Source organism: Grampus griseus (assembly GCF_964374135.1).
Source record: "Grampus griseus genome assembly, chromosome: 19".
Lineage (NCBI taxonomy): Eukaryota > Metazoa > Chordata > Mammalia > Artiodactyla > Delphinidae > Grampus > Grampus griseus.
In genome coordinates this window covers 13,633,468-13,647,196 of record NC_139013.1, presented here as the reverse complement: position 1 = coordinate 13,647,196, position 13,729 = coordinate 13,633,468, and the positions used below count along the sequence as shown (strand labels likewise).

Below are 13,729 nucleotides of genomic sequence, written 5' to 3'. Positions count from 1 at the left end.
TGCGCCACCAGGGCAGCCCAATACCACGCTTTTTATCCCTATAGCTTAACATTTGGTAGAGCAAGCCTTCCTCACTTTCTTTTTAAATGTTGGCTTGGTTATTTGTACATATTATGTACAACTGTTGTTCTTCCTCCATACAAATTTTAGAATAGACTTTACCAAGTATCTCAAAAAATCCACCCAGAATTCTGATTGAGATTGCTTTGAATTTATTGGCTAACTTGGAGAGAACTTACATGTGGATAATATTAAGATATCTTATGCAAAGGCATGGATGGTCTCATTTTTCCAAATTATCTTCTATATCCTTTATTGGCATATTAATGTTTTTTCAATCAAGGCCTTATATATCTTTGATTAAGTTGTTAGATAAACTATAGTTTTTGTAGCTATTGAGAACCGCACAAGTTTTTTGTTTGTTTTGTTTTTTGGTGTTGAAGCCTGGGAACAAGCTTTTAAAATGATGTTTTAATTGGTTATTACAGTATTAGTGAAATGATATGGATACTCGTAGGCTTATAGCAACCATGATACACCCTTCGTGAAGAGCCTTCCTGCCCTCTTTATTTATTATGAAGTATTTCTAAAACGTTTTAGCCAGTTGTGAATACCAGTCATATCATCAATGCGACACCATTTCTAATGTTTATCATTCTGATTAGCAGAGTCTCTGGTGTTGATCTAAGATGGGCGAGTGCTTTGCTGTAGCGACTTCTGAAGCCAGCTCTTAAATAAATGCCGGCCGACCAGCCCTGGAGTAGCTGACCGTTGGGGTGTAGTTTATTTAAAACAACCCGCATAGCCACGAGAGGACGCTAAGGCTTCACTTCTAGTCGAAGAGCGTTGCTGTGCGCGGAGAATGCGGCCCCGTTATTGGGCAAGCACCCTTTGTGTGCCAGGCGCTGCTCCGGACGTTAGGAATACAGCCGTGCCTAAGGAGCTAATATTCTGAAGGTGGGGGGAGGGTAGACAGACAATAAAGTAATGCATAATTTCAGGGTGTAATAAATTCGTGGAGAAAATTAATTATTGTGACAGGATAGTGACAGAGGGTGGTTTCTTCCATAAGGGGCTCAAGAACACCTGTCTGGAATTACATCTAAATGATGATCCCTCACTTGGGCGGAGTACTCCGGGCAGAGAAACGTCCAAGGGTCCAGGAGGGGAAGAGTCTCGTGGGAGTGAGGGGTGTTGGCGGGGAGTGCAGGTGAGGGAGAGGAGAGGGATGAAGGATGACAGGTGGGCGGGTGGAGCGTGTAGGGGGAGACTTTGGTTTCTCCTCTGAAGCCAAAGGAAGCCCGTGGAGGGAGCAGGGTGGATGGAGACAAAAGTGAGAGGGCCTTCCCTGGTGGTCTAGTGGTGAGTACTCTGCGCTTTCACTGCAGGGGCCGTGGGTTCGACCCCTGGTTGGGGGAACTAAGATCCTGCGAGCCGTGCAGCACAGCCAAAAAATAGATAAATAAAAAGTAAAGTGAGTGAGAAAAAGCATTATTGGGCTGCTAAGTGGGAAACAAGATCACAGGCCCTGGGAGGCAGCGTGAGGAGGTGAGTGTGGCAATTATGCAAGGGTGGTGGCTCGGGTACACCGTGTCCTTTGTGGCTTTTCCTAAGCAAAGCGCCTGTGATTCAGTGTTCCTAAGGGACATCTTGCTGGCCAGGGATGGCGGCTGTAAGGGGCTAATGGTCCAGCCCCTCCCTACAATGATAAGGTTGACGATAACGCTTACTTTGTGCCCGGCACTAGTCTACAATCTATGCATTTAAACCTCACAACCACCCTGGGAAGTAGGTACAATTATAATCATTTTCCAGATATGGAAACTTGAGGCACAGAGAGGTTAAGTGACTTGCTCAAGACCACACAGCTAGGAAGTAAGACAGATGGCATTTGAATCCAAGCACTAACCCCGGAGTCCATGCTCTTACCCACCATGGTATGCTGCTTCCCGATCCTTTTGTTGTAGCCTTGTTCTCAAATTGTATTGCCCTTTAGACAGGCTATCTCAGAGAGCTGTCAGCAGTCACTAACACCTTAGTATGAATTAGTCCACCTCTTCTTGCCACTGAAGAATTGCAATGTATGCTAAAGCTATGGCTTATAGGGGCACTGTAGTGTAGAAATATTTGGGTTCTGGAATCATAATGCCTGTGATTAAAACCCACTGCCACTTCCCAGCTGAGTGATTTTGGGCAAGTGTCATCACTAATCTGGGCCTCAGTTTCATCTTCTGTGAAGTCCCCATTTTCCAGATGAGGAAACTGAGAGGCTCAACACACGGCACACCCAAGACTTTGCTTGGGTACGAGGAGGAGGGATTCCTCCATTACACTCTCTATCCAGTTGTGTGGAGGGGAGGGGGCACTGGAAGCCTGAGGTCTGTCTGTACAGGGACAGCAAGGTCACCTGAAGGGCTCAACAGAGCAGATGCTCCTAGATACCCCTCTTCTTCAGGGTTGGCTTCTCTTCCTGCCAGATTAGAGCTGGGACCCCTGGGATGGGTGTCTGATCCTGGCAGGGCTTCTGGGCAGCACTGCATGGGCATGGGGCTCGGGGCCCCAATTTTAGGCAGTAGAGGTGAGATGGGAGGTGTGCTATGACCTTGGGGGAAGATTCCCCAGTTCCGGCCTGGCCCCAGTCCTAAGCACAGCCACAATCCCACCCCATCTCCTGACTGTACACAGCTGGGACTACTGTTGTTGAAATAATGAAGCACTTCCACAGTCTTTAGTAAATAACCACTACCCACTTCTGATACCCTTGCCCTTCCCCTGAGACCCTTCAGGGCCCTCCATTCCCCAGCATGAGCATGCCCCAGCCCAGGGGGCTTCCCTGATCCAGCTCTGAGGGACTTGCCCATCCTGACTGGTAGATGGGCCTGCCAATATTTGGTATCTTCCCTGGCTCAGCCCCAATATCAATCCCTCCTCCCACCAGTTCAGAGTCCTCTGATATGGGTACCCATTTCACACAAACTCCTATGCATCCTTCAAAGCCCTGCCTAAATGTCACTTTCTTCAGGAAGCACTCCTAGATTTCTTCACCACCCCAAGAGTGAACAGCTCCTCCTACTCCGTGGGCTCCCAAGTATCTTGGACCATGCAGCACACTTTGCTCGAATCCCCTGCCCACAGGCCCTTCTTCCCCACCACTGTGTGAGCACCTTGACGCCAGAGACTATCTTCTGCTATCTTTGTGTCCTCAATACTAATGGCCAGGGTAATCATACAATAGGTGCCCAATAAAATCTATGGAGAGGATGAATCGTTTGTTCCCAGTGCACTGTGGTCACATCAGGCACATTCAGTCCTGTGCATCTCCTGTGGCCCAGGGACCACAGGCGGTCCTCCCTACAGGAGCCCCCATGTGCCACCCACACACTGAGGCCCTGCTGGCTGGGACTGGGCCAAGGCTGGGGGAGGTGAGGCGAGGATGTGAGTCCCAGGCGTGCAAGGTCAGCAGGGCCTGTTCTCATGCTCCCTGGCTGAGGAGTGATTCTCCATCTGCCCGGGCCAGCTGAGGGTGCTGGGACATGAGGAGACGCAGCAGGAGAGAGGGAGGTGCGGGGAGGAGCTCAGGGAAGCCCACAGTAACCAGGGAGAAGAAAAACAGGCACGCAGTGTTATTGTTACAGAACCATTAAATACAACTTATAAACAAGCCAGGATGGCGTTGGGGGGAGATGGAGGGGGGTCACAGAGGCCAGAGAGGGTCAGGGCCGCGCAGTCCGGGCTCGGTCCTGGAGGGGGCTCAGGCTGCCGTCACCGGAGGGGCTGGGCTGGCGGAGGCCTGGCTGCTTGTGGAGGCCTCGCAGCTTCACCAGCAGCTCCTGGACGAAGTCCTGAGGACAAGGCGAGGGTGCTGAGAACAGGGGAGGGCTGGGGGCACGCCCTGCCCTGCCCAGCCCTTCTGACCTGGGCCCCTCTATTTCCTGCTTCCCGGTCAGTGAGAGGGGGAAGGAGGTGGAATTAAGGAGGGGTAGAGGCTACAGATGGAGAAGAACATGGGGGGGGTGGGGGGAACAGGGAGAGAGAGATGGAGAGAGACAGAGACCTGTAGACAGAAACCAAGACATAGATGCAGAGACAGAGAGAGATGCAGAGATAGAGAGAAACGAAGGGACAGGGAGAAACGAAGGGACAGAGCCACAGAGAGACATGTAGATATTTCTCGAGCCAAGAGATTATCAGGAGCGTCCCCAGGGACAGAGGCCTGAGCTGGCTCCAGGGCAGACAGACACACAATGACGTTTGTCGCTCAGGCAGCCCAGAGCTGGTTAGAGGAACATGAATATTTTTCCCTTTTAAAGCAGGGAAGGAAGTGGGAGGGGCTAGGCCGCTCAGGGCCTGGAAGGATAGGGGGGCCCCTGAGAGGTGGGGAAGGGAGCCCCACGGCGGTGGAGGCAGTAACAAGGGAGAGAGGCGGAGGGAGGTGAGCGGGCAGACAGAGCGCAGCAGTGGCAGAAATAGGAGACAGATGGGGCAGCATGTCAGCAGGGAGGCGATAATGGAGTCCCGGGGGGCAGATGGGAAGAGAGGGGACAGGAGTGAGGAAGACAAAAGACGCCACTGGAGATGAGAAAACGGCCATGGGAGAGGCAGGGCTCCCAGAGTTCCCTCTGCTGGTCCTAGGCACAGCCAGCTTCTTCCCTCCTCCCCGGAGACCGCCCCCCAGCCCCCACTCAAGGTGCAGGGGGCACAACAGGGCCTGGAATGGGGGATGGAAAACTCACCTCTGTGGGGTTTGTGCACGACTTTAGGAGTCCCTAAACAACCCCCCACAAACAAAAAAAAAGAAAAGAAAATAGTAAATGACTAAAACATACGCCCCGCCAGCCCCTTCCATTTCCCAGCAAAGCCCCAAGGCAGCAAGACAAATGGTAGTCAGACTCCAGGTGGACTGGCCCTTGTGGCTTCAGGGGAGGAACAAGGCCCCGGCATCTTATACAGCAACTGGGGGCAGAGCTGGGTCAAGAAACTCAGCACCAAGACCAGCGCTAGGTCCAGAGAGGGCCCGAAGGGCACACAGCATTTCCTGCCTCTAGGAGAGCACAGGCCGGAAAAGCAAGCACGCTGCGTCCAGGCTGCCTGGCTCTGACTCCCAGATATGCACCTTCTGAGCTATGGGACCCTGGGCAAGTGATGAGATCTCGCTGGGCCTCATTTGCCTCAAGTGGAAAGCAGAGATAATAATAGTGATAATAGTGAGACGGAGATAATAAACCCTTCAGAGGGTTTTGTGAAGATTAAATGAGTTACTAAGCGTAAAGCAATTGAAACAGCGCCTGGCACTTAGGAAGTGCTCAAGAAACACGTTAACTATTGATATGATTTGTAGGGAGGTGCAGGGTAGGGGGCTGGGGGCGGCTTTCCCCTCCAGCTACCTGGATTTTCCGGCTTCTCTCCTCTTCACTCTCTAATTCCAACAATTCATCGATGTTGACCTCATCGGGCATGTCTGCCTCCTAAAAGGCGGAGAGGGAGGGGCGTCAGGGTCCCTTTCCCCTCCCTCCCCCGCCTTTGTCCAGGTCCCTGGAGGAGCCCCAAAGGCCCCGGGGCCCAGCTGGCGGGTTCTGGAGCAATAATGTGGCAGTCAGGGACAGCACCGCCAAGGCGGGACATCTGGGTGTTGGGGGGAGGGGTGACAGATGGGTCGACAGAGGCCCGGGAGCCTGTACCATCTCGGAGGCTGGCCCCTGGGCCTCGGGAGTCTTGGGCCTGGCACGGGTCTCTTGCCTTGGCCCTTACTCCCACAGCGGGAAACAGGCCTGGTGGAGTCTTGGAATGTCAGATTCCGGGATTCAGAAGAGGGGTTGGCTTTGCCCTTTCAAGGAAAAGTTTAAGCGCTAGGTGCAGGGGAGGGAAGCTGGCAGGCTAGAGCCTGCTGGGGGTGGCCCCTTGCCCCAGGGCACCCAAGCGGGGAGGGCTTGGGTCAGGAAGCCCCCCAAGGTGGGTGGGAGAGATAAGCCACAAGCCCAACTTTGAGCAGCCAAGAGGGGGACCCTTGGATGGCCTCTTGGGGCAAAGGGCAAATGCAGGCTGGCTCAGTAACCCTGTGGGGGGCAGAACCCAGCTGTCTGAGCAGAGATCCCAGGGGTTACAGAGCTTTGCCTCCCCTACGCAGTTTTGCTGACTCCACTGTGGGCTTCAGGCCTGGGCGGTCAGGGGATTGTGTGTGGCACGGAGTGTCTGTAAGTGTGTTACCTGCTTGTGTGAGTCTCTGTGTGTGAGCCAGAGCCTGATGCCAAGGTGCCAGGGCCGGCACGAGGGTGCAGAGGTGTGTGACATCGTGCACAGCCTGTGCAGGGGCCTGTGGTCCTACGGGTGGGCAGTGGGCGACTCTGGCTTTGCTGTATTTGTCTCACCGTCATGCGTCACTGTAGCATATGCTGATCAGTAAGTGACCACAGCTTGTGTCCCTGAGAGTCTGGCTAGCTGGAGTGCCCACTGTCAGAGGACGACCTCAGAGGATGCCACCTACCACTAGCAACTGTCCACCTGTGTGAGCCCACATGTGTCTGAGAACAGAGGGCCCTCGTGTCACTGCGAGGGGCCGTGGCTTCTCCCACCTTCGCACTGTGCTGCAGAGCATCTGTCATCTTGTGTGTCTGTGTACCTGTGACCATGCTCCACAGCACGTGTGTGTTGTACAAAATGTGACTTCAGGCAGAGACCCGAGTGAGATGTCATGTCTGTCTGTACCCCATGAGACAGCATAGGAGGCCATAGCTTGTGCCCTGTGTGTCCACCGGCAGCTGCAGTTTCTGCCATCATATGTCTGGAGGTGCCCATAGCTTACGTGGTTTTCTGTCTGGGTGTAGCTATAATTTCTGTTATTTTATGTCTGCACGTGGCTGCAGCATCTATCATTGCGTTTGCACGTGATTATCGTTTTTTGCCTTTAGGAGATAATGGATGGTCGTTACTTGAATCACTAGGTGTCCGGGGGTAGCTGTTGTAACTTGTACCGTCTGCGAGCCGCTACAGCCTGTGCTGTGTGTATCTGTGAACAGCTGTAACTGGAGTCCTTTTGTGTGGGTGTAGTTGTGTTGTGTCTGCATATGGCTGTGGCCTGTGCTGTTGTGACTGTGAGAGCCTGCAGCTGTAGCATAGGTTGATCCGTAAGCGACCCCAGCCTGTGTCCTTGAGAGTCTGTGCATGGCTGTTGCTTCTGTCACTGTGTCTGCGAGTGGCCATAGCTCGTCACTGTGCACGTCTGTGAATGCTGATGCTTCCTTTGCTGTGCAGCTCCGTGTGGTTGTATCTCCCCTGCCACCATGTATATGTTTGGCTTTAAGACATCCCCCTCCCCCCACCCTTTCTCCAGATATGGCCACTCCAGTTCCCCAAGTTTGCCTCCTCACCTCCCATACGCTAAACCCCTGGTGCTCCCCTGGTGTTTGGACCCAAGTGTCTGTCTGTGTGCACAAGCAGAGTGCCATGGAGGGTGGACGGCGAGGCCCATGAGTCCAGGAGCGTGCGTCCTAACGTGCGAACGAGGCTGCACCAGCGCGCACCAGCGAGCACAAGCAACCAGAGGCCCTCAAGGCGTAGGGAGTCCGGGCTCAGGGTCTATCGGTCCGGGACTCCCCCTGCAACCCCACCTCTCCCCGTCTCACCCTGCCGCAATAGAGCTCCTCCAAGCGCCCGTCGATCCACTTCTCCACGTCCAGCCGCCGCTGCAGCTCCCGCCGGTCATACTTGACGGTGACACGCGCGTGTCGCTTCTGCAGCCCCCCGGGGCTGCCTCCCGGTCCCCGGGCCCGCGATGAAGCCTGCAGCTTGCTCAGCACCCGCTTGCCCAGCCGCTGAGCTGCCATCGCGGTCCTGGCCCCGGCCCCGGCTCCGCGCTGTGAGCTTTCGCCTGGCGGCCAGGGGACCTCTTACGGGCCGGGGCGGGGCCGACCGGGGGCGGGGGCTCGGACTCGCAGGGGGCCGGCCCCGCCCCGGCTGCCCCGGGCCTCAGTTTCCCTGCCTGCAAAGCGAGGACTGACCGCTGCGCCGGCGTGAAGCCCGCGGCCGTGCCTGGCTCAGGTGTGGGCGGGATCCGGGAGTCCCCGGCCCGATCGGGCGACAGGGGCTCCCGGGGCCTGGATCCGGGGGGGCGGGTCCGGGATGGGCTCTAGGGAACCCGGCCTGTCTGCGCCTTCTGGCGGTTGCCAGGGACAGTGCACGAGCCCCTGTGCTACCTACTCTCTTTGCAAGGGAAGGTCAAGCCATAGTACCTAACGGTGCATCATTTGTTCCTTCTTTCATTTATTCACTCATCCATGCATTCATTCGTTCATATTCACTCACTCTACTCAACAAATATTCATTTGACATCATGACATCTGGGCTGTAACCGCCCCCCCCCCCCATATCAGACTCCTCATGCCAGATAGCATCCAGGGGTTCTCTGTGCCTCTGGTTATCACCAGGCTCCCCGTCCTGAACTTCCCTAGGCACTGGAGATAGAGCAGTGAACCAAACAGACAAGCCCAGTCCTCATGGAGCCGGCGGCATTCTTGCGGTGGAGGCAGGCAGTGACATAATAAGTAAGTACAGTGTATTATACAGTTTATTAGAATATGATTAGTTCTATGGAGAAATATGAAACAGAAAATGAGAAATAGAGTGAGGGTGGGGTTACAGTTTTAGCCAGGGTAACCAGAGAAGTCTCTTAGCTCACAAGTCTTCCCACTTTAATTGAAAGCAGCAAGAATAACACTTCAAAACTGAAATGAAACTTAAATTTGGCCATGTCCCTCCCCTGCTTAAGACTATCCATAACTAGGCAATGGTCTCTTAAATATGACATCAAAACCAAAGCAACAAAAGAAAAAAAATAGGAAAATTGGATATCATCAAAATTTAAAACTTTCATTTTAAAGAACGTCATCAAGAAAGTGAAGAGACAACCCACAGAATGAGAGAAAAAAATTGCAAATCATATATCTGAAAAAGTACTTGTATCTAAAATAAATAAAGTTGTGTAATTCAATAGTAAGATGATCCAATTTAAAAACAGACAAAGGATCTGAATAGACATTTCTCTAAAAAAGATATAGAAAAGCCAATAAGTACATGAAAAGATGCTCAACATCATTAGTTATCAGGAAATTGCAAATCAAAATGACAATGAAATACCACTTCACACCCAGTAGGATGGCTATAATTTTTTTTAAATGGAAAATATCAAGTGAGCGTTGGCAAGAATGTGGAGGAAGCAGAACCCTCATACATTGATGGTGGGAATGTAAAATGGTGTAGCCACTTTGGAAAAGTCTGGCAGTTCCTTAAAAGGTTAAACTTAAAGTTACCATATGATCAAGTAATTCCATTCTTAGGTACATACCAGAGAATTGAAAACAATGCTCACACAAAAATTTGTACATGAATGTTCATAGCAGCCAATAGGTGGAAACAACCCAGCTCATCAACTGAAGAATGGATAAATAAAATATGATATATCCATATGATGGAGTGTTATTTGGCAATAAAAAGAAATTAGGTACTTATATATGCTACAACATGGATAAACCTTGAAAACATGCTAAGTCAGTGAAACGAGACACAAAAGGCCACATGTCACATGATTCTATTTACATGACATGTTCAGGATAGGCAAATCCATAGAGACAGAAAATAGATTGGTGGTTGCCTGTGGCTGACAAGATTGGGGGAAGTGGAGTGACTGCTAGAGAGTCAAGGGTTTCTTTTGAGGATGATGCAATTTTCTAAAATTGATCATGATGATAGTTACACAACTCTATGAATACACTAAAAACCATTGAATTGTACACATTAAAAGGGTGAGTTGTATGGTATGGGAGTTATATCTCAATAAAGCTGTTATATTAAAAAAAAATGCCCAGAGCTCCCCATTGTTCTGGGGCAATCAAAGCTCTGCCAAACACAGTCCCATGCCAGCACCTCTGCACTAGCTGTTCCTCTGTCTAGGAAAGCTCTTCCCTAGAATGTCAACAGGGCTCACTCCTTCATCTCCCTCAAATGTCACCTGTACAGTGAGTTCTTCTCTGACCACCCTATTTCATATGGCAATTCCCATCCCCCTTACCTGACTCTATGTTTTATCCATAATGCTCACTGCCTTTTCACATTGTATATAATTTACTCATTTTATTTACTGTCTGTTTTCCAACTAGTAGTGTACCAAAGGGAGGGCAATAGGAGTGGTCCACCTTGGGTACAGGAAAAAAGGGGTGCACTGTCTGTGGAGAATTTAAAAATAATAATAAAACTGATCAAATTTGGCCAAGCTTTTATTATGCCATGTGACAAATTCTAAACAGTATCAGTGATAAAATAATGCTTCCACCCCCAGGAAAAAATTGTTTGGTGGTCTACTGACTGAATTGATGCAATACTGTTGAGTTTGTTTTTAATACTGTTGAGTTTTAATAATATATATGTAAGTTTCAAATTATTTTTATTACTCTATCCTTTAGTAAACATTGTATTTGTATTCGTTTTTTATTGCTGTGTAATAAATTAGCACAAACTTAGCATCTAAAACAGCCCATGTTTATTATCTCATAGTTTCTGTGGATCCAGTCCAGTCATGGCTTAGCTGGGCCCTCTGCTCCAGGGCCTCACCAGGCTGCAATCCATGGGTCAGCCAGGGCTGCTCTCTCATCAGAGACTCAACTGAAAAAAGATCTGTTTTCATCTGTTGAGGCTGTGGGGATGAGGTCTTCATTTTCTTGCTGGCTATCAGTGGGGTTTGCTCCTGGCTCCTAGAGGCCACCTACATTTCCTTACCATGTGGCCTTCTCCATAGATCTTCTCACAATGTGGCGATTTATATCTTTCAAAGCTAGCAATGGAGAATCTTTCTTTTCAGTCCACGAAGACAGAGTCTTACATAATATAATGTAAACCTCCTTTGCCATATTTAATTGGTAAGAAGCAAATCCCAGGTCGTGCTCACACTTGAGGGGATTATACAGGCCATGAACATGGGGACTGTCTGTTTATGTTTAAACATCTGTTTATCACAATATTCTACAGCAGCGGTTCCCAACTTTTTTGGCACCAGGGACCGGTTTTATGGAAGACAATTTTTCCACGGACCAGGGGGCAGGGGGGGGATGGTTTCGGGATGACCGAAGCACATTACATTTATTGTGCGCTTTATTTCTATTATTATTACATTGTAATATATAATGAAATAATTATACAACTCACCATAATGCTGACAGAAGGCAGAGCTCAGGGCTCAGGTGGTAATGCGAGTGATGGGGAACAGCTGTACATACAGATGAAGCGTCACTTGCTCGCCCGCCCTCCACTCACCTCCTGCTGTGTGGTGTGGTTCCTAACAGGCCACGGACCGGTACCAGTCCGTGGCCCAGGGGCTGGGGACCCCTGTTCTATAGGGAAGTCAATATAGAGAACTCTCAGGTATACAGTTGACCTCTGACGTATGAAGACTCAGCTCTGTGTGTTCATTTTGAAAATAAGTTCATAACAATTTGGAATCATTTGGGCTTGTTTCAGGCATTTCTGTGATTCTACATATTCTTGCATTTAAATAATAGGTTAGAAATTTAAATGATAGCACACTGATTGTAAAGATGAAGAAACTATTCTGTCATTCTACACATCCTTTGGAGTTTTTGTGTTTAAAAATTTAAAAGAGTGAATCAGGGTATGAACTGTGAGGTATAATATTTTTATTTGGTAAGTACAAATTTTCATCCACACATGAAATATTTTACTGAATTTGAGTAATATCTTTAAAATGGAAATTTATTCATTTTCAATTATTAATTTTAAAATTAAAGAACACATAAAATAATGATTCTTACATGATGATTATCGAAAATAATTTCCTGGTAGAGAGGAGGTATAAAAAAATGATCCACCCCAGGTGTTGTTACAGAACTGAATGTGGGTTTGCTCGCCTGCCACACAAAACCAATTTACTGACACTGGGTTGTGGTAAAGGAAAGTACAGCATTTATTTGCAGGATGCCAAACAAGGAGGAGGGGCAGCTTGTGCTCAAAAGATGGGATCTCCCCAATGGCTTTCAAGGAAGGGGTTTTAAAAGCAACATTTGGGGTGAGGGTTGTAGCTCGTGGACTTTCCTCTGATTGGTTGGTGGTGAGGTAACAGGGTGATGTTTTGGGAATCTTAATCATCAACCTTCTGGTTCCAACCAGTCTGGGGTCTAGATGCTTGTGGTCAGCATTTAGTCACCATCCTCCACCTGAGTGGGGGTCTTAGTTTCTGCAAACAAAACTCAAAGATACGTGTCAGATTGTCATGCATATCCCTTGAGGAGGAACGGACTCTGTTTTATCACTGAACTATTGTTTCTTGCCCCCTTCCTTTGTTTCTGCGTTCCTTTACTTCCCCAGCTAGTAACTGTTGAGTCTGCTCTTTGGAACTCAAGGAAGGCCTAAGAGACCAAAGCCTTTTTCTACAAACAAGAAACAAAGGGCTTTTGTACCTGGGAGGGCCCCACAGGGTCCTGCTTGGTTTCAATCCCCCTTTTCTTTGATACTCCTCAATCCTGAAGGGCACAGGGGCAGGACAAGAAACGGAATAAAATTTTGGATAGAGAGGTTAATCATAAACTTGGTAGGTCCTCATTGCAAGATTAAAGGAGATGGCGGGCATAAAATCTTAATTGTTTAAGGTAAACACCACTTTGATAACCCAGTTAAGGCTCTTCACATATTATGTCTGCAGGGAGGCCAAGTAGTGGGTGTGGCCCTGGCTCCTGTAACACACTGACGTCTTTCTTGCTTCAGGACTTTTGCATTTGCTGTTTGCTTAGAATGTTTGTTCATCAGCCTTTCTTATCCTTCAGGGTTCATATCAAAACCATCTCCTCCACCACCTGTTCTCTGTTAATCCCAGCCCTTAATTCATCTCCTTCATAGCACTGTTAGGTGTTTTAAATAATAATACACTTATTTTAATTATCCTGTTGGCTACTCCTATGCCTGCCCTACTCCAACCTCTTTTCGAGATTCAGCTCATATATCCCTCTTCCAGGAAGCCCCCCCTGGCCCGGAAGCTGGTCAGATGCCTCCTCTGGGTTTTCCTCCTTTCAGGTCTGATTACTCTGCCTGTGCTTCCCCATCACAGCCCTGACACTTATCCTTCTCTGGTCAATTATCTGTCTTCATCTAAGTACTAGGAACTGTGGAGGCAGGGTCTGGGGCTCTTGTTCATTCATGGGTCTACGACCTCCTCTGGGAGCCCTCCGTGGCCCTCTCTCAGGCTGAATGGGAACTTGTCGGGGCTCCCAGGTCTTCCACCACGCAGCCTCTGATCACTTAGCCTGTGCTTGTGCTGTCTCATTCATAATCACTCTGCCCTATGCTTCTGTCATCACTGCGCTGGGCTGTTCCTGTCTGGTGATGCAAGGACCACTCTGGCGTGGTCACCTCTGGGTAGGCGCTCAGTGAACTTTGGAATTTAGGAAGAATAAACCCCTCGCCCTCAACGGAAGGTTGAAGCAAGATGGGCAAAAAACACAGGTTTCCAGTATGAGCACGTCTGCGGCCTCTCCTCCCACCCAGAGGCCCAATCCAAGAGAGAAGGTGCTCGGACGTGGTCAACAAGCCCACGCGCAAGGGCAACCGGAGCCCCGAGGTTCAACCTGCGAGCGCCGGCCCCTGGTCTAAGTCCCACCGGGGCGGAGGCGACGCAAGTCCCGCCCCTTTACCCCAGTGCCAGGGGCGGACCCAGGTGCGCCCAGGGAGGAGGACA

General features: G+C 49.8%; 1 protein-coding gene across 1 annotated transcript; it reads right to left on the bottom strand.

Annotated features, from left to right (window-relative positions):
• Nucleotides 1–3,629: 3,629 nt before the first annotated feature.
• PPP1R14A (protein phosphatase 1 regulatory inhibitor subunit 14A) lies at nt 3,630–8,070 on the bottom strand. Its single transcript, XM_082677200.1, has 4 exons — nt 7,620–8,070; nt 5,385–5,465; nt 4,734–4,766; nt 3,630–3,842 (listed from the first exon to the last, which is right to left on the bottom strand). The coding sequence occupies exons 1-4, from the start codon at nt 7,818–7,820 to the stop codon at nt 3,714–3,716; spliced, it is 444 nt and encodes a 147-aa protein (XP_082533326.1). The 5' UTR covers nt 7,821–8,070; the 3' UTR covers nt 3,630–3,713.
• Nucleotides 8,071–13,729: the final 5,659 nt, after the last annotated feature.